The 25,448-nt window shown below is 40.7% G+C and overlaps 1 protein-coding gene across 1 annotated transcript in view; it reads left to right on the plus strand.

Moving 5' to 3' along the window:
• Positions 1–25,448, plus strand: part of IGF2R (insulin like growth factor 2 receptor) — a 211,975-nt gene that overhangs the window by 67,132 nt on the left and 119,395 nt on the right. The window contains exons 5-11 of the mRNA XM_077486170.1: positions 607–739; positions 8,400–8,520; positions 10,739–10,838; positions 12,811–12,973; positions 16,188–16,353; positions 21,587–21,690; positions 23,977–24,138. Coding sequence (XP_077342296.1) covers positions 607–739; positions 8,400–8,520; positions 10,739–10,838; positions 12,811–12,973; positions 16,188–16,353; positions 21,587–21,690; positions 23,977–24,138 — 949 coding nt within the window. The remainder of the gene's footprint in view (positions 1–606; positions 740–8,399; positions 8,521–10,738; positions 10,839–12,810; positions 12,974–16,187; positions 16,354–21,586; positions 21,691–23,976; positions 24,139–25,448) is intronic.

The raw sequence follows: 25,448 nt of genomic DNA on the forward strand, positions 1-25,448 counted from the left end.
TGAAAGATTTTCTCTCCTGCAGCCTGTGGTTCCAGGAAAGAAAATCTCTTCATCCATGTCTGGCTTTAAACAAGCTTCTTGCAGGCTTCAAGAATTGGTAAGATTCATCAATACTTGTTGAAAGCCCCCTTGAAACGTACATAAATAGAAAAAAACAGTGCGCACTGGTCTTGTGAAGGACATAATAATTTTCATTAAGAATAAAATGTGAATGATACAAACATAGAAGATCAATAGGCATATCAAGCTAATCGCAAAACCTCATAGATGGGGAAAGAATGGACCACCAAAGACTAGCACCAGCATCCAACAGAATGGCTGTCAACAGCTAATGCTAAAAATGGCTGGAGAGTTTCTGGGGCTCCACTTCCTTTCTAAAGAACCTCCCTGACATTCACTTACTGCTGCCACTATGTGTGGCCATAGCCAATCCCAGAGTTCCTCCAATTGGGAGTGCTGTATGGGATTTGTATGTGTGCCCTGATTCCAGGTAATTCTCCTGTTCCCTAGGTAGCATGTACATTGGCCAATATTAGAACGTGTCAAATCTGCCAAGTAGTTAAAATGTTTAAACTACCCATGTAACCACTCTACTTCTCTGTTTAGGTACCCTGTTACATTTTTGACGCTGATTACAAGAAACATGATTTGAACCCATTAATAAAGACCACTGGTGGATATTTAGTCGATGATTGGGATCCTGATTCTGACTTATACATTAATGTTTGTCGAACAATTGGTAAGGTTATGTTGTAATTCGTGTGTATGCGTTTTCTGAAAGGGTACCTGCATCTCAATTTCTTTGGGCAGAGTTCTCATTTTGCTCTTATTTCAGAGGAAATGTAAAGGCGGTCACTGCCACTAAAGATGCCAATTCCCTGGCAGTCTTGCTGATATATCGGCTTAATTTCTTGGAGTCATTGACCTGGAACAAACCTCAGGAGTTCTGACCATTCTGACTTTTAGGCCTGATTCACACCTTTGTATTTTTTGATGCTTTTTGCAGAAACACATTATGGACTTTTCAACATGGTTTCCTATTGGCCACGTTTTCACATCTATGCTTTTTTTCAGCCGCTGTGTTTTTGGAAAGGGTCAGTGACTTTTTTTATAATTGCAAAACGGTGCTTTGTGGTTCCATAGACTTCAAAGAAGAAGCTGCAGAAAAGCACGTAGTGCAGTTTTTGTCACAATTTGTGGTTTTAAACCAAATTGGCCCAAAAAAAACACAAATTTGAAGCAAAAAAAGCACTGTTTTGCATGGGGAAAAAAGTCACTGACCCACCCCAAAATTGCAGCGGCTGAAAAAAAGCATTGATGTAAACGTATCCCATAGAAAACAATGTTAAAAGGACTGTAGTGCGTTTCTGCAAAAATCACCAAAAGACACATAGGTGTGAATCGGGCCTTACTAGTGTGCTTGCTTGCTTCCAAGCCAGTGATCAGAAATACTGAATCCAGGAACAGCCAGGCAATTAACAGCCTCTGTACAACTTAACGCCAGTTTTCTGTAATTCCAGACAAACTGCTAAAGAAAGACACCATTGAAATACATATATGATAACGATTTTGCCTACCGAGGAATTCTTAGTTCTGCCTGGTCAGTCTTGTTATAGAAGCACCTCTGCAAGACAGCATAACTAGGTCCTTGACCTCCACTTTAGCAGTATCACCGCTTGATCCAGAATACACTCCTAGTTTGCTGATTGGATGATGGAGCAGCAGCACACTAATAAGATCATCATGTTCCCTGTTGGCACATGTGCACTAAAGTGTCGGATTGTCTTCTAGTGCTGATCCTCTATCTCCCAATCTGAGTGTCGCTGTGTAGGGACCTAAGGACTTCTACACACCATCTCTATTGAGCTGCGTTTTTCTGCACACCACTGCACATGCATGCTGTGAACGGGTCACAGAAAACAGTTGTTTAAAAATATATCTAGGGTTTTTTTTTATTTTTTTAAACCACTTCAGCCCAGGGAGGATTTGCCCCCTTCCTGACCAGAGCATTTTTTTACAGCACTGCAACGTTTTAATTGGCAATTGCGCGGTTGTGCTATGTTGCCCACAAATAGAGCTTTCTTTTGATGGAATTTGATCACCTCTGCCCTTCTTTTTTTTTTTTTTTGTGCTATAAAGAAAAAAGAGCGACAATTTTGGGGAAAAAAAAAACAATATTTTTAACTTTTTGCTGTAATAAATATCCCAAAGAAAATATAACAAATAGATTTCTCAGTTTAGGCTGATATGTATTTTTCTACTTATTTTTGGTAAAAAAAAAACAAAAAAAACGCAATAAGTGTATATTGATCGGTTTGTGCACTATGTCTACAAAATAGGGGATAGATTTCTAGCATTTTTTAATTTTTTTTTTATTAGTAATGGTGGCAATCTGCGATTTTTGTGACTGCGACATTGCAACAGATCTGACACTATTGACTATTGACACTATTTTGGGACCAATGACATTTAAGTGCTTCAGCCCTGGAAGATTTTACCTCCTTCCTGACTAGAGCACTTTTTGCGATTCAGCTCTGTGTTTTAACTGACAATTGCGCGGTCTTGCGACGTTGCACCCAAACAAAGTTGACGTCTTTTTGTTTTCCCCCACAAATAGAGCTTTCTTTTGGTTGTATTTGATCACCTCTGCGGTTTTTATTCTTTGTGCTATAAACAAAAAAGTGAGTAAACTTGGGAAAAAGCAAAATTTTTTTATTTTTGCTATAATAAATATCCCCCAAAAATATATAAAAAAACAAAAACTTTTTTCCCCCCAGTTTCGGCCGATATGTATTCTTCTACATATTTATGGTAAAAAAATGGCAATAAGCGTATATTGGTTTGTGCAAAAGGTATAGTGTACAAAATGGGCGATAGATTTATGGCATTTTATTATTATTATTTTTTTTATTAGTAATGACGGTGAGCTGCAATTTTTATCAGGACTGCGACATTAAGGCGAACACATCGGACACTTTTGACACTATTTTGGGACCATTGTCATTTATACAGTGATCCGTGCTGTAAAAATGCACTGATTGCTGTGTAAATGACACTGGCAGGGAAGGGGTTAACCACTAGGGGGAGATGAAGGAGTTAAGTGTGTCCTAGGGAGTGATTGTAACTGGGGGGGATGGGCTTCCACTCACATGACAGCGTTCACTGCTCCCGATGAAATGGGAGCAGTGATCTGTCATGTCACAAGGCAGAACAGGGAAATGCCTTGTTTACATAGGCAATTCCCTGTTCCGTGGCTCCGTGACACGATCACTGGGAGACCGGCGGACATCAAGCCCACGGGTACGGTCACGCTGTATGCAGCAGGCGCGTGTCCGCTAGCCCGGCCATTTAAAGGGGACGTACAGGTACACCCATTGGCCCACTGCTGCCATTGTGCCAACGTATATCAGCGTGCAGTGGTCGGCAAGTGGTTAAACAGCGATCAGTGCTATAAAAATGCTCTGATAAATGACACTGGCAGGGAAGGGGTTAAACACTAGGGGGCGATCAAGGGGTTAAGTGTGTTTCCTGTGTGTGTGTTCTAACTGTAGGGGGGGAGTGGGCTCACTAAAACATGACAGAGATCACTGCTCCCGATGATAAGGAGCAGTAGATCCCTGTTATGTTGCTAGGCAGAACAGGGAAATGCCTTGTTTACATGGGCATCTCCGTGTCATGATTGCGGACATCGAGTCCACGGGGACGCTCATGCGTCGTGTGTGTGCACCCACTAGCCCCCATGCATTTTTATGAATGCTTTGTACCTTTAATCAGGCAGGCTAGGGCATATGCACAACTTGGTTTAAGAAAATAAATGAATACCAGTCCTCACACAAGGTTCTTCATCAGTTTGTTAAGCTGGCCATAGACTGATTTCCTTTCCTGCAACCACGAGCCACATGTTTACTGTGGTGAATACTGTAAGCGGCTATAATAAACGCTAGCAATTTTTATTTTATTTTTTTTATTATTGAAAAAACATTTTTATTGCATTTAAGTGTAAATGTGAGATCTGAGGTCTTTTTGACCCCCAGATCTCACATTAAAGAGGTCCTGTCATGCTTTTTTTTTTTTTTTTCTATTACAAGGGATGTTTACATTCCTTGTAATAGGAATAAAAGTGATCCATTTTTTTTTATTTTTTTAAAGGGGACAGTGTAGAAAAAAAAAAAGTAAAGTGCCTGTCCATTTGAGCTAGTGCGCGGAAACGAACGCATATGCAAGTTGCGCTCGCATATGTAAACTGTGTTCAAACCACACATGTGAGGTATTGGCACAATTGTTAGCGCGAGAGCAATAATTCTAACAAAAGAACTCCTCTTTAACTCAAAACTGGTAACCTGTAGAAAGGCTTCTCCTCCTTAGCAAGTGCTCCCATGAAAAGCCGCTTCCCATGGGGGGCACTTGTGTAGTCTCGCTCTCAAGCTGACTTGTCTGCGTCTATTGACACAAAGTGGCTCAGCCCCGCCCTCTGTTCGCTCGTCACAGATCTTGACTGATAGCATTGGGAGTCTGTTGTTATCAATCTGCGTTGAGGTGGGACAGAAAGCTGAGAGAGCTGCTGCTCTCGTTCTTATCACTGGATTGGGATAAGGCTTGATTAAGTGGGGGGAGGGCCTGGGAAAACACAAGCAGCAGAGGTTTTTTACCTTAATGCATAAAATTAATTACAAAATTCACCTTTTGTATCGGGTTACACCCACATTCAGGGTGTAACATGTAACAAATCTACCAGCTCCTCTATGTGACAGGCGGAGAGCGATCTTCCCCCAGCTCTCTGTCATTCTCTGCCCGTCCAGCCACATCACTCATTCTGTGAATAGAAAACTACAAGATCTGGCAGCCTTTGCTGCTGTTGGTTTGTAGTTCTCAATGAACTACAACGGTGCTGTTGAGGGCTGTGGAAGTTCATTGATGCTTCCAGTTAGTGTGTAATTGCCTGGATGTATATCAAACAGCTTACACAGAGTCTGCAAGAGCCCTGCATTGCACCCACCGTTTGCTGATCGTGGGTCTGTGCTTTTTAGGCTCTCCCCCCCCAAAAAATATATAAATAAATAAATGCTAATTGTTTTACCTGCAAAAAGATGTGCACGTTTTACCGTGTTTATCTTTCATCTTAGCATAACATGGTGTGTGTTTAAGCAGGTTTATCAAGTTCCGTGTTTTTTTGCCGTGTTTAGAGAAGAACTAGAAGCAAAACTTTCTTTATTATTTTTAGCTAAAGGAGGATTTATAACCCCCCTGTAAGTTTTACATGTGTGATGTCTTTCCCATTGGGGATATTTCCCTTTACTAAAGCTTTGTCCATTCACTAGTAGAATTTTGTTTGACAATTTTTCTTATTGTTAGTGGCGTCGAATTAACTTTTTTTTTGCGACTGCAGCGACAAGAAAATTCAAAGGATGCAAAATTTTTCTCAAGTGAATGAATTTCTAACAATGGATGTGTGTTTTGGTTAAGTAAAGTTTACTCCAGAATTAAATGTTAAAACAAATGTTTATTGGAGCACTTTTCGAACGACATTCATCATGTCCTCAAATGTACCGATGAGAATTTTCATATAAATGTTCATGTGAAGGTTCGTTCGAAAAGCTATTTGTGTAGGCCAACCTAAGCCAAAACAGGAAGTGAAAGGAAATCCCTCCAAAGTGAGGGAATCCCATGGTTGTCACCAGAACTTGTGTCCCCATTTAAAAATGTTCCCTCTATTTCTGTGCTGGTGACGACCCAAAAGTTGGTATTTACTTTCACTTTTGGTGATAGCAATAAACAGAACATATAAAGAGGGTGACTCTCCTTAAAGACGGTTTCCATGTTTCCTGTCACTGTAATAAGTTTGTTTGGTTCAAGCTGAGACAAGTTAACTATTTCCTTCACTAAGTGCTGTAGTATCTCTAAGTACTGCATGTAATTTCAGCTACATATAGTATGCAGTTCTTGGTGCCAGCTGGGAGACAGATGTTGCGGCTTATACCCGAAACCGAGTCTGTTTGGATGGCGCTCACCCATTCAGAGGCAGCTCAGGCGCTCAGCCATTCAGAGGCCGCTTTATATTCTGTAAATGCATACAAAGCTTCCTCTGTTTGGCTGACTTGGAGGGGCAGGCCTATGACGTCACACTCTGACTCAGCCAATCAGAAAGCTATGTATCCATTCACAGTAGAGCTGCACAATTAATCATTAAAAGATCACTCTTGGTTCAACCCCCGTCATTATGCTAATAGGCTGTTTCCATGAGTCTATGTAAACTGTGAAGAGCCGAGCTGTCAAAAAAAAAAAAAAAAAACCCCAACTAATGTTCATCAACATTCCTCAGCACTGAGAGAAAAGAGAAAACATACAAAGTATTGTTTCTTTTAGATGAAAGGAATGAACTTTGGACGGTAGATGAAAGCAGTTTCACCACTTAAAGCCCAAACCGTTGTCTGACATTTTGTTGCTTACAAATTAGAATCCATATTTTTTGCTAGAAACTTACTTAGAACCCCCAAACATTTTTATATATATATATATATATATATATATATATATATATATATATATATATATATATATATATATATATATATATATATATATATATATACACATTTTTTATTTTTATGAGAGACCCTAGAGAATAAAATGGCGGACATTGCAATATTTTATGTTGCACTGTATTTGCGCAGCGGTCTTTCAAGTGCAATTTTTTGGGGGGAAAAATACACTTCAATGAATAAAAAAAAAAAAAAAAAACTAAACAGTAAAGTTAGTCCAATTTTTTTGTATAATGTAAAAGGTGATGTTATGCTGCGAGAATAGTGATCTTTATTGTGACTCATTTTATCCAGAATCGTGCAGCTCTAATTCACAGATTACAAAGCTGCCTCTGAATGGCTGAGTGCTGCTCAGACACATTCTCCATTGCTTCGGGTGTAAGACGGCAAGCCTCTGTCGCACAGCTGGAACCCAACCCTATGTATTGTACAGTGCCTTGAAAATGTATTCGTATCCCTTGAACTTTTTCACATTTTGTCATGTTGCAACCAAAAACGTAAATGTATTTTATGTGATAGACCAACACAAAGTGGCACATAATTGTGAAGTGGAAAGAAAATGATAAATGGTTTTTCACTTTTTTTTCTTTTTTTTACGAATGAATATATGAAAAGTGTGGTGAGCATTTGTATTCGGCCCCCTTTACTCTGATACCCCTAACTAAAATCTAGTGGAACCAATTGCCTTCAGAAGTCATCTAATTAGTAAATGGAGTCCACCTGTGTGTAATGTAATCTTGATGTAAATACAGATGTTCTGTGAAGCCCTCAGAGGTTTTTTATTGAACCTTAGTAAACAGCACCATGAAGGCCAAGGAACACACCAGACAGGTCAGGAATAAAGTTGTGAAGAAGGTTAAAGCGGGTTGGGTTATAAAAAATAAAAATAAAAGAAAAAAAATCCCAAGCTTTAAACATCTCACAGAGCACTGTTCAATCCATTATCTGCAAATGCGTAAGGGTATGGCACAACTACAAACCTACCAAGACATGGCCGTCCACTTAAACTGACAGGCCGGGCAAGGAAAGCATTAATCGGAGAAGTGGCCAATAGTCCCATGGTAACTCTGAAGGGAGCTGCAGAGATCCACAGCTCAGGTGGGAGAATCTGTCCACAGGACAACGATTAGTCATGTACTCCACAAATCTGGCCCTTATGGAAGAGTGGCAAGAAGAAAGGTATTGTTGAAAGAAAGCCATAAGAAGTCATGTATTCAGTTTGCGAGAAGCCATGCTGGAGGCACAGCAAACATGTTGAAGGTGCTCTGGTCAGATGAGACTGAAATGAAAAGCAACACGCTGTGTGGTGGAAAATTAACACTGCACATCACCCTGAACATACCATCCCTACTGTGAAATATGGTGGTGGCAACATCATGTTGTGGGGATGCTTTTCTTCAGCAGGGACTGGGAAGATGGATGGAGCCAAATACAGGGCAATCGTAGAAGAAAACTTTTTATTCTGCAAAAGACTTGAGACTGGGGTGGAGCTTCACCTTCCAGCAAGACAACGACCTTAAACATACAGCCAGAGCTCCAATGGAATGGTTTAGATCAAATCATATTCATGTGTTAGCACGGCCCAGACCTAAATCCAATTGAGAATATGTGGCAGGACATGCAAATTTCAGTTCAGACAGCACCTAGTGAAGGAAATTGTTTTGACCAGGACTCTTTAAAGTGACCGGAAACATGGATATGGGCTTTAACAGGGAGTGATGACAATAAAAATCTGACGGGTGCGCTAATCCCTCTCCACTCCATCTAAAGCAAAAATTATTCTTTAATGCATTGTGTTTTATGCCTGTCTATACTGTGAAATAGGTTATTTTCGGAAATTTTGTTTATTTCTTTCAAAAGGCAATTCAGAAGGAGACACGTCGGCTTGTCCTGCAGCAAGTGCTGCGTGCATTGTTAAGAATGGCAAGGCTTATGATATTGGACGACCAAAGGAGCCTCTTAAATCTTATTTCGCAGAGAGGTAAACTTTAGCTTGCTTTTTAAATGTTGTAAAAGAGTTTATTAAATTGATAGTTGTACTGTGTTGGAGGTTATTTTCAAGTGTCCTGTATATGTGATTATGATTGTCTTTGAAACGCGTCAGCCTTGTTACCTGTGTGTCTGTGCTGTTGTGGTTTTACATTTCTCCTGTAAAGAAGTTGGATTTTTTTCTTCGGATATGTGATCGCCCACCTCTTATTTCTTCCAGTGATTTCAGTGCGAGCTGAAACTGCACCTTTTCCTTTACAAGGCACTATATTGTTGGACTGACCTGGAGCAGTGCATTTATCTTTGTATCAATGTCCTGGATATATAGTTAAATGTGATCCATCCATGAAATGTAAAAAAAAAAAAATTGTATGTTGAAGGTTTAAAAACCCTCTCATTAAGTTTTCTGTTTAGCTTACAACGGACGGCCATGTTTTGCTTTTAACACAATATAATTTTTGCCTAGTGTAGATGCAAATCGGTGTATAAATGTGGCCGGTTGATTTTGTCTCAGCAGTTGTATTGGCAATTGACCAGAGGTAGCCACTAAAGCCGGCCAGAGACGGAGTGATCTTTCTTTCCTGCAACCATAGGTTGCAGGAAAGAAAATAGCTTGATCTATACAGTCAGCGTTGATAGGAAAATCCATCCCACTAAGCCATTGTGTTCTCCCGGTGGGAGAACAGTGATTACTGCTAGCAATAAGCATGGTAAATTGGACAGGCTGGTTGGCACATTCAGCTTGCCCTATTCACAGTTTGAATCTCAGCCAGTCCCCGCTGAACCATCTATGGCCTGCTTAAGGGGAGATTCTGTAAATGTGTGCAGTAATTAAAATCGCATTCGGGAAAAAAATTAATAAAAATAAACTCGGTTCAAGTGACTGTTGATAATGACTTGAATAGTCTTAGAAGTTCTTCAGTGATGGCAAAACAGGTGTACCACACGTGTGCTCGGGCATCTTTACCTTCCCGAACCTTTAAGCTTTATGTACACTGCTGCTCCTAAATGTGAGTTTAGGAGCTTTTAGCGTTTTTTTTGCCAAAGCTCCTGATCTCAACTCAATAAAGGCCTATGTGTCAATGCACACTAAGCTTTTACCAGTTTAGGAGGAGCAGAGTTTAAGGACAGTTAAACATGGTCTCCTGAACGCAGAAGAATAGTGTTCAGGAGAAGAAAGTTTTGGCCAAAAAAATGCAGACGTGGCAAAACGCGCCTCAGTACTCTCACCAATGAAATAAATAAACGTCCAGACGCTAAACGCAGCAAAATATGGGTAAAAGTGGTCCCGCGTTTAGACACATTTTTGCTGCGTTAAGCATTTTCTGTTGCCAGGAGAGCTCATGTCTAGGGAGTTCCAGTGTACAGTTTAGCCTTAGCAAAGCAACTCCAGAAACAAATATGTCTGGCCCTCTTATCTCCCGCACCTCCATACTTACGAAGGAGAATTGTGTGTAAATGGAGAGAGATGGTTTGTGGAAAGAGGGTGGCCATTTGTGACTTCAGATCCTAAAAATGCTTTTTACATTTTTTTTTTTTTTTATATCAACCAGGCTTTTGGAATGCTAAAACAGTAACACGGGTATGTAAGCATACAGACCGAGACCCATATTTTCCGGCTCCACATCATTGATGGGCTTTTACCCATTTTTAACTGCCCACAGGCTCGATTTAATTTGTGGTGTCTCAGAAGGTGTTCTTTTGTAATCCCTTCTAAGAGTGGAGAACCGAGATGGCTGCTGGCTTCAATTTTTTAACACACATTGGTGCCGCTCTTTGTAAATTTGACAGTTTAAAATTTTTTTTTATTCCTGAAGTGGTAAGAGTGCAGCTCTGACAGTTGTAGAAGTGTATAAAGCTTACTCCTAGTCCTTGGAGGTCCTCTGATCTCTTGTTTGAGTGGTCTACTATAAGACTTTTGTGTCCCGTTGGTCCTCTTTTTACTAGGCGACTAAAAGTAAGTTTCAGCACCCTGGAAGATGAAAGGACTTTGCGTTGCTTCTGTCTGCTGGTCTGTCTCCATTACCAGAAGTCCCTTTGACTGAAGCTTCAAAGCAACATTAAGTTCAGTTGCGGCAAAGAAGTGACTAGTGTCACTTTCTCCTGCACGGTCTACCCCGCAAGCCCTTTATGTACTTACCTGTTTTATGCTTTTAGCCTGTATGAAAGATTTGTATTCCACTAACCGTTTTTTCCCCCCCCCTTTTTAGGCTTGTTCTACACTATGAAACAGACACAAAGCCTGATTTCTGTAATGATCATCAGCCAGCTGTAACTATAACGTTTATCTGTCCAACAGCAGGAACTGAGGTTGGTGCAATGTTGCCATTACTGATGCTGGCTAAGCTAGGCATACATGAATAATCATTTTTTACACTGTACAATAAGGACTCGTTCACGCTATTTGTACTGAACTGCATTGATCTACAACATAGACTCAACACAAAATCACATAGAAAACAATTGTTTGTGCCTTGTTTGTACCATAACGTTTCTTTGAGGTGGGATGCGATGCATTGCATAAGAATGCAAACATGCTGCACTTTTACACCATGCGCTGCCCCTCACTGCATGTCACCACAGCGTATCGCAACAAGTTTTGGTTTATCGAGTTGATAACCTGATCATTTTCAGGAAATCTAAACTAAAATGGATTTTGGTGCAAACAAACACAATATTATACCCACTTTTTTCTCGTTCAAAAGATTTATTTGTTTTAGAAATAATAAATAACAACAAATACAGAATATTTGACAAAACAAAAATATTAAAATATAACATTAAAGTATAAATGTTATATATATATATATATATATATATATATATATATATATATATATATATATATATATATATATATATATATATATATATATATATACCCACTTTTTAATTAAAATATAAAACATGGAGTCGCATTGAGTAAATGGATACCATATATAACAAGCCTAACTCTAACTTTGCTCAATAAAAATCTTTATTGAAAAGAAAAACAAAACTAAACAAAAAAATATAACAAGCCTAAAAATTGTGCACGTCTTCTGAAATGACAAAAAAAAAAAAAAATCCCAAAAAGCTATGGTACCCAGAATTGTCCATAGGCTGCAATGTTAAAAGCCTTTACGGGTTATCAGTTAATAGTTTACTGTGAATTATGGCCCTAGAATTAATGCTCCAGTGTTTTTAGTGATACCTCGCAGGTGTGGAGCAGTTGTTTACATACACTTATTTACCCTACGCTGTGCATTTTGAATAAGGGTGCGTGCAGGGGTGACAGGATGCTGTAATTTTTGCTTTCTTAGCTTTAGATGAATATTATAGAATTATATATACTGTGTGTGTGTATATGTATATATATATATGTATATATATATGTGTGTATATATATATATATGTATATATATATATATATATATATATATATATACACACACACACACACACACACACACACACACACACACACACACACACACACACACACACACACACACAATTTTACACCTTTTAAAAATGTTTTCTCTAACACAATGGGTCTAACAAGTATCTTGTGTTATAGCACTGGGCAGGTGACAGGTCCTCTTTATAAATCAAACTACGGAGTTTTCTTCCACTGTAACTTTACTTAACCTGGACTGCAGACTGAGAATTCAAACAAGGAGCCCAGACTCCACTTCTTGGTGGTCTTTAGCTGTCCTATGATACTTTGACTGGTTTCAACTGCTTGTGCTGTTTTGATTTGATTTTGGTCTTGTGATGCTTACAGGAACTGTTTTGGGATAGGGCAGGGATGATTCAAAGAAAATCCATTTGAACACTTCGTGTTCCAGTGACACCCAGGGCTTTGCTGTGAATTGAACTTCCTGCTTCCCCTTTCTCAAGTGAATTTCTTCAATGTTCATATTGAAAAGGTGTACAGTATCCCTATCCTTAGCGTCTAAGAATAGAATGCAAATGCATTGCAGAGAAGCATACTGGAGGTTTTGCTCACACTAGTACCCTGGGTGTCACTGGGACAAGAAGTTAAGGAAAATTTCCTAGAAAGGGTCACATACAGCAGTTAAAATAGATGATCTTACTAATCCCCACTCTATCCAAAAATGAACACACACATTCTGACTGAGGTTCCGTTTGTCACATGTAGGGATTAATTCTTTACCTTCATGAATACTTGAATATATTGTACAGTAGTTCCAAAGATTGTTTTTTTTTTTTTGTGTTTAAATGTATCATGTAAAAAAAAGCATAATTTATACACTGTACCACATTTACTGTCATTTAGGTTACAGCCCCAAAACTAACGGCCAACTCCAATTGCCGTTATGAGATCGAATGGGTAACCGAGAATGCCTGTCACACAGCGTACCTGGAAAGTAATAGCTGCCAACTCTTCAGCAAGGAAAGAGGCATTTCTATCGACCTAACCCCCCTGAAAGAAACTTCTGGTGAGGACTTGCATTGACAAGCACTTGTAATTAAACAATTAACTATACTTGTACAGAAAAAAAAAATAATTCCTGCAACAAATTAAAGGGGAAAGTTGGGACTTCAAAAGAAGCACGTGTGTGTGTGTGTGTGTGTGTGTGTATATGTATGTATGTATGTATGTATGTATGTATGTATGTATATGTATATATATATATATATATATATATATATATATATATATATATATATATATATATATAATCAAGGATTTATCTCTGGGAGCTGTGGTGGTGGCCAGCGGCATGAAGACAACACAAGCAGTAATTTAATAGACTACCATGGGAATGGGCTCTCCATAAAAAATATGCATTGTGTGTCACAGAGGACACTAAAATATACAGTGGAACCTCAGATTGCGAGTAACGTGGTTTACGAGTGTTTCGCAATACAAGCTATTTAAAAAAATTCTTACTCGCCTTGCGAGTGTTGTCTCACAAGACCAGCAGGGTTCAAGCCGCTGGGCTGTGCAGTACTGCATTTGGACAGAGGTGTGGGGGCACAAGTGGCGCTCAGACACTCGCGTCATGAGTGTCTCTGGCGCCCCCACACCTCTGGCCACATGCGGTATTGCATAGACAAGCAGTGGCTGTGGAACGGATTATCTGAGTTTCCATTATTTCCTATGGGGAAACTCGCTTTAATATACAAGTACTTTGGATTACAAGCCTACTTCTGGAACGAATCATGCTCGTAATCCAAGGTATTACTGTAAATCAATGTAGGTAGTGGATGTCTAATGATATAGTGAGGACTAAAGCCCAAAGCATGGTGTCAGTAAAAGTGAACCCAGGTGAGGAGTCAAAGTAGATAACATAAATTAAGATCCTGTAGCTCTCACCAAAGGAATAAGCTGTAGGAAAAAAGCACCAAGAAAAAAACAAAAACAAAACATCCAAAATGAACAATGTAGCCAAGAGATACCTGAATCCTAGGTGAGAGAGCATGATCCAAACGGGTGGGGTGTGCAACAAGCAGAGCGGTAAACAGGAAGTGAATGATCAACCTGGAAGTGATATTTATAGCGGGAACATGCAACAAACAGATGATGATTTGCAAATTTGTAAATATAAGGGCTCATCCACGGGTGACGAAAAGCCATGTACAGCGTCCAGTTTTGTACACATCTATGCATGTAGTTGAGCAGGATATGGGCCCATTCACATACCTGCACCTTGCAGCGCATTATTGCTCTGTATTCAGCAGTGTAAAAAAAAAAAAAAAAAAACGGCGGTGTCCAGGGCTGTATTTATGTTCATATTTTATCGTTATACATTATAGCTTTCATGCATGTAAATGCTTGTGCTAAAATGTACTTTTGTACTGTATATTGTCACCAGGACTGAAAATGCAGTCAAAGTGCTATTAAACCCAGAAGCAAACATTTATTATATTGCAGGTTACCATCTCTTAGATGTGGTGGCTAGTAAGTCTGTTTTTCCAACAGAACAAGCTGTCCTGCAATTGTAGCCATTAGAGAGTTGAGACAAACCATTTACCACTGACACTGACAATCACCGGCTTTCATTTATTCACGTAAAACTTTTATCCCAAAAACTGTAATGCAGTGTGAACTGGAGTTTGTCTTTAATTTGTTAGTGTATCTAAATCTGCTGGTACATCTAACACAACCCTCCCCCCCAGACTTAAAATGCTGCTGTCCAAAGGTGTCCCCTTTGCTCCTTCATCTAGAGTGGGGACACTCTAATAAAGGTGTGTTATTCGCTCTTTCCCACAGCTTGACCGGTCCCCACAGCTTCTGCACCTTTCTACCGGTCTAGGTTCCTGACGTCATCAGGACCAGAGCATGTTCCATAGCTCTGCTTTGGCTGTGAGGATGCTGGCGGACAGTCCACCGCCGGATCACGGAGGATCAGGAACATAAAACGGTCTCTCCTCTCCCCTGGACAATGTGAGCCATTACCAGTGCAGGCATATCCCCACTGCAAGAGATGGTTTTTTTTTTTTGTTTTTTTTTTTGTCTACCCACAGTTGGGCTTTTAATCTTACAGGGTCACAAACCGCTTTTTAAGTAGAATAGGGGAAAGGCTGAAACAGTTGTCACCATAAGGCTTCATTCACACTGGTACTTAGTTAAGCTAAAGGATAAGTTCATCTTATCACCTCAAGGAGTGCGTCACTGCAGCGTGTTACTTTCTACGGCCAATTTGCAAGGGTTTTCTTCGTGCAGTGAAAGAACTCACTGCAAGTCGAGCCTTTTGCAGCCTCTCCCCAGTGCTGGGGCCTCAGCATGGAGTCGGCATTACAAGTCAGGAGCCAGGGAAAAACTGGCACATGCACAGTTGGATTTAAACTTCCACTCCTAAGAGATTGTGACTCTCATGAAAATGGATCCAACAGTGATGATGTTGGCAGTGATCCACCAAGCCTGGTATCTGCTCACCTACTACTTAGCTCCTTTAGTGCGCCCTGTGCAGCCCGGCCTCAAACAGGACATGGATCAGCACCGGTCTGCAGCCCAGGGCTTGGTGACGCCTGCTTTTAATGCACATTTGACAGTGCCAATGTGAATGAGGCCTAACGGTAAGGTCTTCATTTTCAACAAAAACTAGAGTATCTCATTTTCCTCCACTCTATCCAGTACAAAAAAAAGTCTTTTGGCTGGGGTTACACAATAAAACTTATAATCGGAGAGAAATATCTCTTGGCTTTTTTGAGGGGGCGAAGGGCAGCAAATGTGAACACTCTAGAACAGCCATTCTCAACTAGGGTTCCGTGGAACCCTGGGGTTCCTCCAGAGGTTGCTAGGGTTTCTTTGAGCTGTGGCTGATGAACCAACTTTTTGATGGTGCCTACAGTGTTCAAGGTTCAGCATCACTTGGCAAAGCCAGCAGCATGACCCCAAATATCTTTTTAGCTGTCTTAAAGGGTGCCAATCTGAGCACCACTTTAAGGGGAACATTCTTCCTATTGGTCACCAGAATCTGGGGCATTGTTCCTATTGACCCCTGATAAATTGGTTTTAGTAAGGGTTCCTCGAGACCTGAAAATACTTTTTGGGGTTCCTCTAGGGTTAAAAGGTTGAGAGAGCCTGCTGTAGAATTTGGGAGAGATATATAAATGTGAGGTCACACATCAAACTTCTCACATTGCTTCATATGACTAGTAAAAGGAAATTGTTGTTCAGATACATTTCCCATTCTTGTGTTTCAGTCAGTGCTTACCATGCAGAAGATGACAAGGGCGAATACACCTATTACTTGAATGTTTGTGAGAAGACGCGTGGAGGAGAATGCGTGGGGGAAATGTCTTCCTGTCAGCTTAAGAAAGCTGACGGCCAGAGTAAAGGTGCTGGCTCCTATAATAACCAGGCGCTCAGGTATGTAAATGCACTCCGTGATGTGTACTTTATCGTGTTCTGTCCTAAATCAATATTTCAATGGTACTTTATTGGGATTGTCTCCTTGATTAGTGGACTGCTTTTGTTGGATGACTTGTTAAACTAAATTACAGGCAGATATAAAAGACACAAGTTAGTGCACTTCTGTATTTATTAATGCATCATCATCATTATGATTATATATATTTTTTTTATTTGTTTTAATGCAAGCATTGTAAGTACCAGAATTTGGCTTGGTATCAGCCAGTAGAGTTTAAACTAAGGCTGGGTTCACACTATTGCAAATTGAATGTGGGTTTCGCCACATCCAATTATCATGTCAGGAGACTGTGACCAGCTCTCAATGGAGCTGGTTCACCTTTCCGGAGCGTCTCCGGGTAAATTGCACAGGAGCCCTGTGTGTCTTCTGGTCCATTTCAGGTCCGAATTCAGCCACAAATTCAGACCGAAATGGTCCTTAAACGGTAAACAGGGACGCACCGGACCCCTGCTGTGAGCCGCTCCTTACTGCAGTGTTAACCCAGCATAAAGGAGGGTATTTTTATTTTTAAATAAAGGAGGGTGAAGCAGCTAAAGGAGCCAATCAATCGTACTGCAGCACTTAAAGTGGTTGTAAACCCTTACAAACCACTTTGACCTACAGGTAAGCCTATATTAAGGCTTACCTGTAGGTCCAAGAAATATCTCCTAAACCTATACGGTTTAGGAGATATTTGCCCGAAGACGGGCAACGCTGTCTACGGCGCATGCACCGTAGACAGCGGTGCGCAGGCGCACTGAGCGTGGCATCGTCGATGATGAAGATGTCTCGGCTCACGTGCACATGCGTGGGATTGACGCCATCGCGGCTTCGCCGAATGATAGCGGTGGAGCTGCGAGACCCCACCGAGAAGATGGATGACCCGGACTACAGGGGACAGCGGTGACTTCGCTGGCTCCTGGGTCAGGTAAGTGACACATAATGGGCTACTATGCGATGCATAGTAGTCCATTATGCTTTGCCTTTGCAGGGAATGAAAGAGGAAGTAAACCCATTAGGGTTTACTTCCTCTTTAAATACTAGCGAGGAACATACTGATGGTAGTAGAGAGCAAAGTGACATATTAAATTATTAAGCTGCTACGTCTCATTTCTCTCTCCAGTCAGACTGGGGACCTGAAAGCAAATCTAAAACTGAAAGCAAAACTTAAGTATATTGTAGCTTAACAACTTTTAAAGCAATATTTAACCCTTTCGCTGCCAAGCCCTGTGCTCCATTTTGAACACTCAGGTGGCCAGACCATTTTTTCAATTTTAAATTGCGCCTTTTTGCCAAATGGTGAAAATTGAACATACGCAAAAATGTAAATATCCAAATTTTTCTAATAATCTGAAGGTTTTCATGTTTCCCTTATAACATTCAGAATTTGTGAACGACACCCAAATCCATGTGTTTTCTGAAAGCATATGACTTCTAGAATAAAAAGAAGGCGCTACTCCTTTTTTTTTTTTTTTAGACCCTGCGATATTTGCGGAAATGTTTATCAAACTAATATATTTGCAAAAAATACACTAAAACCGTTATTAGCAGATACAAACAAAGCAAATTTTACAAAATTCCAGCTACTAAATACTAAATCCTTACTAAATACAAAAGCTTAACCTGTGTGCAGTTAATAAATAACAAAAAAATTATCATTTTTACAATTTTTTTTTTTTTTTTTTGCGCCTATGTGCAAAATCGTTAAAATGGAACGTACACAAAAATGTACAAATTTATCAGAAAATCAGAAGGGTTTAATTTTTCCCTTACAGTCTTCAGAATTTGTGAGAGGTACGCTGTGCCCTGTGCGAACAAGGCCTTAAGCCCCTTACACACAAGCACATCGGTCGGGTCTGCCTGTCTGTTTTTCAGGCGGACCCAATCGGACCACCCATTGTTTTCTTTGGAGAGGCTGATGTAAATGGACATGTGTCCCTTAACACCCGTCTGTATCCAATCCAGTCTGCTAAAAACAGACAGATGGGGATTCAATTCCCCATCCATCTAGCAGATCGGTTTGGATGGTATCTGATGGAGACTAGCAGGCGGTTCCTTTCCATCCGACTGTCCCATAGAGAACAGCGGGCTGTGTCCGTGTCCACCCTGCATCAACTGAGTGGACACAGACCTGTCATCCGATACAGTTTGCTAAAAACAGACGGATGGGGATTCCATTCACCATCCATCTAGCGGATCGAATGGCATCCAATGTAAATGGATAGGCGGTTTGTTTCTATCCGACCGTCATATAGAATGGCGAGCTGTGTCCGTGTCCGCTCTGGATAAGCGGAGCAGACACAAACCTGTCATCCACCTGCTCAGTGGGGATCAGCAGACAGATTCCACTCCATGGGAAAGGGGTCTTGGAGTAGCCAGTCCATTTGGGGCGCTGGGGCACCGCCCCTCTGCAGGGTGCCAAACTCATACGTTTGTATGAATTTTCTGTGTTTTTTTTCTAAGCCACATGATTAGAGCCTGAGGCTCTAATTGGTTTGAAAAAGGTGTGGCTCGGGCCGCAGAGGATTGCACCCCAAACCCACCCACTTGTGACAGTAGCAAATAAATATTTGCTATTGTCTTCTGGCTTCTCCTCCTGGCCAATCACAATGGATCTGATTGGCCGGGAGGGGAAGCTGAGGTATCCATAGAGGGGTGAGTGGGGGTACTGTTGAGATATCAGAGATCTAAACAGACCCCCTTATCTCTTTATTTGAGACAGGGAAAGGGACTGAAGATGGTCCCTTTTCCGTGCCGCACTTGAATGAATGAAAATCTGTATTGAGATTTCATTCATTCATAAAATGACAGTCCGATACATTGTAACACTTGCGGTTACAATGATCAGCTGTCCGTGAATATAGGAGCTGCATATATTCACTGTACCACAGGGGGGAGCTTAGTAAACACGTTTACGAAGCCCCTACTTCATTCCCACCCGCACCGCTGTAGCTGCTGACTTTTAAAAAATGGCCAATCACCTGTCCCACGATCCAGCGGTGTGCTCAGCCCAGTCTGTCTTTGGTCCCCGGTGTCCACATCTTTACTATGGGCACCTGGCTGTGACAACTTCCGGCTTCCCAGCCGGGTGCCTACTGCGCATGCCCCAGTCTCGCTGCACATGGTGAGTAGTGGATGCAGTCTCCAAGGACCTGTCGGTGTCCCAGAAGAGTGCAGGGGGGAGGGAGGGAGGAAGGAGAACTTCTGTTTCCGAGCGCTGTGCCACTTGGAAAGGAAGTAGGAAGCAGGAAACTATCAAAATCTGGTATCTGCTCCTCAAAAGTGCCAATTGTTCAAGAGGAGCGGGGAATGAGTCCTTAAAGCAAAATGTCCCCTTTTGGGTAGAGCTCCACTTTAAGGCGACTTCTATCTCACTTGTGCCCATAGACTTTAATGAAAGTTGCCTCCAAGTTGGATCCTCCTCTTAATTGATGTGATTTGGATCTGACATTACAGGAAGATTCCCTTTGCTTCTAAGTCACCTGTCAATTTGCACTATTTTCAGGTCTCGGCAACGTGAACCGAGCCTAAGGCCTTATTCACACAGCTGTAAAAAAACACAATTAGAGACCTTTTTATTTGCGGATCAGAACGCTGCTCCATTGTTTTCAGTAGAGACATCCACACAGGTGCGTAAACATGCGCTAATTGGGATCCATAACCAAAAATATCCGCTTCAGAGCACATGCGTATACATTACCATTGAGAAAAAGAACATGACAATTTTTACGCATTAAAAAATTGATCAGTTATTTACTGATCATTATGGAGGAACTTTTTGTTCTTTGTCCCAATGATCAGGAAACTTTTACAGCTGTGTCATGGACATCTGAATAAGGAAAATGTATTGTGTGCTTTTCTTTTTTTCTGTATTGTGTTATTTTATGAAAAAAAATCAATAAAAAATGTATTGAAAAAAAAAAGAATAAGTCCTAAAATGTTTGTAAGTGACTTGATCAAACGCATATGCGCACACATGTGTAAACGTCTTCAATGCCAGTGCCAGTGCTGCAATATACGCAGGTATAGATGCATAAATGCCAACAACTGCTCTCAAGCATTTTTTTCTTTTTCTATTTTTGTTTTTCGGCTCTGCAGCTGTGTGCATTGTACTATAGACAACAATGCATCTATATTCAGATGTAACATCCCTGTGGTCCTGCCTATGGGACGACATAAACGTGTTGTATCTCCTAGTGAGATTGCTCAGCCAGAAGCTTCTCACCACAGCCATCTTACAACATCTTTGAGGCTCCCTCTTTGCATTGGTTTACTTTGGCCAGCCATCTTATGCAGGACTATCCTTTTGAGGCGCAGGATCAAATCTTCTAGGCCTCAGTGTTGCCTGTCTCCCCTTTTCATATGGGTGAACCCTCATCCATACCAGTTTTCTAGCACAATGAAAATAAATAAATAAATGGGGCATACGAACAGAATGTTTTTAATGAACAGCATGGAATGTTTATCTACTACACCATTTGCTTGATTACAAACAATGCCTCTCATACTCTTGATGGAGATAATACTCTAAAACGCGTCGAGTAGAGGAAATCACTTTGCATCTTTGACCATCACGCACAGTTGGTGTAACAGTAGTTGTGCATACCATGTCATACATTGTATAGTGTCATAGAAGAAATTGGCGGCAAACCCAAAGCGTCTTCTTATGAGAATTTTATTTGGTACAATAGCAGTGTACAATACACATGAAGTTTACACGTTTCGGCATGCTACGAGAAAGCCAAAACGCGTTACAATCATGTGGATTGTACACTGCTAGTGTGCCAAATAAAATTATTATAAGAAGAAGCTTTGTATTGCCGGCGATTTCTATGGACGGGTAGTGAACTGCACAGCCAGTGCACCAACTCCGCTCATCAACTTCCACATAGCAGTAGAGCTTGGGTGAAACTTCACCCAAGCTCTACTGCTATATATGATAGTGTGTTTTTTATTCAGCGATGGAACAATAAAAACATCTATTAATTGAGGTTTGATATATTATGTGACTCTGATGTCTAAAAAGTCCCACCAATAGGTGATTTTCTGTGGTTCTATACTTCCATTAGGGATGTGTCATCTAGCAGAGTTGTATCACAGTTAACCTATAGACTTGTTTAAAAATGTTGTCATTTCGATGTTTTTAGATGTTGACATGTAAGTGTTTAGTCATTTTCTGATGTCTTTCCTTAGATTTTCTGATGGTGACATTACTTTGACGTATTCTGGAGGAGAAACCTGTAGCACTGGCTTCCAGCGTATGACCGTAATTAATTTTGAATGTAATGAAACTGCAGGTAAAGAGAACTTTCACTATATTCGATTTTAAAAAAGATGGCTGTATGGGACACATTCTTCTATTTACAAAGCTCTAAAACAAGAATAATTACATTGATGTAACCAGCCATGTGAATGTAAACTTCAAATGTAATTGAACTTTGCAAAATAGTGATCGTTATTTTCAGATATGTATCCTTTCCCTGGTGTGTTAGCTTTGTGAAATGAGCCTAATGTTCAAATAAGTTCCACAGTGAAGAATATGGTTAACTTAAAGTGGAACTAAAGCTGAAAAACATAAGGAAAAGGCAGGATCTTTATTGCAGAAAAAACTACAACTGTATCTTCTGCAATAAAATACCTGCTTGTCTGCAAATTCCCTGTTAAAGTGGTTGTAAACCCTTACAAACCACTTTGACCTACAGGTAAGCCTAGATTAAGGCTTACCTGTAGGTCCAAGAAATATCTCCTAAACCTATACGGTTTAGGAGATATTTGCCCGAAGACAGGCACCGCTGTCTACGGCGCATGCGCCGTAGACAGCGGCACGCAGGCGCACTGAGCGCGGCATTTCCAACAACGGAGCTGCCGCGCGTGTCGGCTCCCGTGCGCATGTGCGGGAGTGACGTCATCGTGGCTCCGCCGAATGACAGCGGCGGAGCTGCGAGACCCCACCGAAAAGATGGATGCGCCGGACTACAGGGGACAGCGGTGACATCGCTGGCTCCTGTGTCAGGTAAGTGACACATAATGGGCTACTATGCGATGCATAGTAGTCCATTATGCTTTGCCTTTGCAGGGAATGAAAGAGGAAGTAAACTCATCAGGGTTTACTTCCTCTTTAAGTGTTCACTGAGCTGTGCATGCATAACTCTGTATACATTCTGGCATACTGCATTCCTGCTCATGTGTAGGAGTGATATCATCCTGTGCCAGCCAATCAAAATGGTCTTAAGACTGGCACCCAGAACAAGCAGGGGAGAAGGTGCTGGTGAGGGATCTCGCTTTTGTTGGACCAAATATTTTTGCCTTTTTAGTTCTGCTTTAAAAACGTAAGACCCCTTTCACACTGGGGAGCTTTGCAGGCACTACAGCGCTAAAAATAGCGCCTGCAAAGAGCCCTGAAACAGCCGCTGCTTTGTCTCCAATGTGAAAGCCCCGAGGGCTTTCACACTGGAAAGGTGTGCTGGCAGGACATTAAAAAAAAAAGTCCTGCTAGCAGCATCTTTGGAGCAAGTGTATACATCGCTCCTTCACCTTCTGCCCATTGAAATCAGTGAGGCAGCATGGCTATACCGCCGTTAAAGTGCCTCTTCAGAGGCGATTTGCGGTGGTTGTTAGACCTTTCTCGGTCTGCTAGCAGGATGTAAAACCACCCGCTAGCGGCCAAATAGCGCCGCAAATCTGATGGTAAAGTACCACTTAAAATATCCGACGCACCTCCCGCCCCAGTGTGAAAGGGGCCTAATAGTTTTTTAGGGCTCATGCGCATGAACAGGTAGTAGTGCATTTTTGGCTTACCGTAAAAATCTTGGGGTGGCATCCTACAAAAGAGAGCAACTGTATGCAGAACTTCTGTGTTCAGGGAGTACGCCATTTGTGCATGCAACCATTCACTTCTATGGCCTGTTGTACATGCCACCTGCTGCTTCCAGAGTGAACTAAATCATTGAGTATATCATACAGCTATATGCATGAGATTCTGTAGATTTGAACACGTTGACAGTTTCTTGTACCTTTTGGGGATTATTTTAGATATCTGCTCTTGAGTTCCCAGATCTGCACACCTGAAAATGTCACTATGTGGAGTCATCACTTTCCATGTTGAATTTATTATGGAAACCCTTATAACACCTCTAATCCCACACTAACCCTCTACCATAAGGGGAAAATGTTTTTATTAGTCTATTATCTAATCCCCCCCTCTGAGGTTTTTCAGGAACTGTAGAGATCAGCTTATACCTTTTTAGTTGTTTTTATCCCTTGGCATGCTGATTTCACTAATATTTCTGGATATGTTGTTTAGCAAGCTGGTTTCACTAAAAGTAATTACTGAGACATAATTGTTTCATTGTATGCCCAGTTTTTTGTTTTTATATAGTTTATATAATATTTTTCTGATTGAGACTTTATTGCCATTTTATCAATATCTGAGTACGTTTTTATGTGTCTGTTTTAGTAGGGCTAGAAATGTCCTTGTTCCAAAGAATCCTTTCTCTGTTTCTCTTTCTTTACATCCTTCATTGTCTAAGACTTTAATGAAACATGTATATTAATGTATTGTACAATTTATTGTCTTGTTTTAGAGAATGATGGGAAAGGAGTGCCAGAATTTGATGGTGAAGCTGATTGCACTTATTTCTTTTCTTGGGAGACCAAATATGCTTGTCTTAAGAAGAAAGAGGACCTGTGTCATGTTGAAAGCAAGAAAAAGCACTATAACCTGTTTGATTTAATTCGCAGTCCTGGTAAGTATCTGCTCTTGTGTCCAATAAAGTCAAAAGACGTTTTTCTGAAACTTAAGTGTCCAATAGAGTGAAAAACAAACTATAAATCCAAATCATAGAAAAATTGATGCAGCACAATATAGATGATGCCCCATGTGAATATGAAACAAAAAGTGGCTAATCTTGTTTGTTCAAGCAACGATAATAATACTTGACCACGTGGACCCTTCACCTCTGTAAACCAATAATGAATGGAGGCTTACCAGATCCCCAGTGACCCCCTGTTAAGGGAGGTCAGTCTGCGCAGATACGATCACATAGACGTTTCGATACAGGAAGCCGGTAAACGACCCAATCATTCGGATGTCACGTAATCTTCAAATCCGCTCAGATCCTCTCATAGGCCTCAAAGCGACATCTCACCAAAAAAAACAACAAAAGTGCGCCAAATCGTGTAATAAAGTTTGAACAGGTTTTAATTCAACCGAATAATTTGAGCGCTAAAAAATGACTCCACCGAGTCACACGAAGATACAAATAACGTTTAAAAACGAACAGATTGCTAGCAAAATAAAAAACTCATCAACATGAGTAAAATGCGAACGCTGATGCAAAATGGGTGTGAGCGTGGCTACCCGACGATCGTTTCGTCAAAGGTCTGACGTCATCAGGGGTACCAGCATTTTTTATTAATGATTTTCACATTATTTAGGTTTTTCACAACATTTATATTTTAATTTCAGTTTTTTTCTATTAAGTCACATTCATATTTATAGGCCAAGCGCTGCACTTTTATTTCTTCTGTTTTCGTTGTGCCCAGTATCCTGGTTATAGTGTTCAGCTGCTGATTTATTTTGTTTTACTAAGCGCAGATTTTTTATTATTTTCCAAGTATCTGCTCTTGCAAGCATCTTTACAGTAAATCTACCATAAGAGACATAAATAGGCTGCCAATCCTGACCTTTTTTCTATAAAGTCTGGGAACCTCTCCACAAGTTTCTTTGGCTTTAAAGGAGACGTTTGACCAGAACTTTTTTTGGTCCTATTATAATGTGGTTCACAAGAGTGCACTTCTGTGACCCGTATTCAGCTGACAGATTGGTAAAGCCTGCTGTTGGCTGACACCACTCAGCCAGCGCAGGCACTGGAGAAATCCTGACTTTAATGTTGTGATCCACCCAGATACCTGGACCTGTGTGTGTGTGTGTGTGTGTGTGTGTGTGTGTGTGTGTGGATATATACTCGTGGCACATGTGATTTCTTCTATATTTTAATGTATTTCCTACGTAGGGTAGGGATAGTGACCTGTAGTAACAAATGTGCAAATATTT

The sequence above is a fragment of the Lithobates pipiens genome, unplaced genomic scaffold (assembly GCF_037356315.1).
Source record: "Lithobates pipiens isolate NorthernLeopardFrog02 unplaced genomic scaffold, aLitPip1_a1.2 Scaffold_18, whole genome shotgun sequence".
Taxonomy (NCBI): Eukaryota; Metazoa; Chordata; class Amphibia; order Anura; family Ranidae; genus Lithobates; species Lithobates pipiens.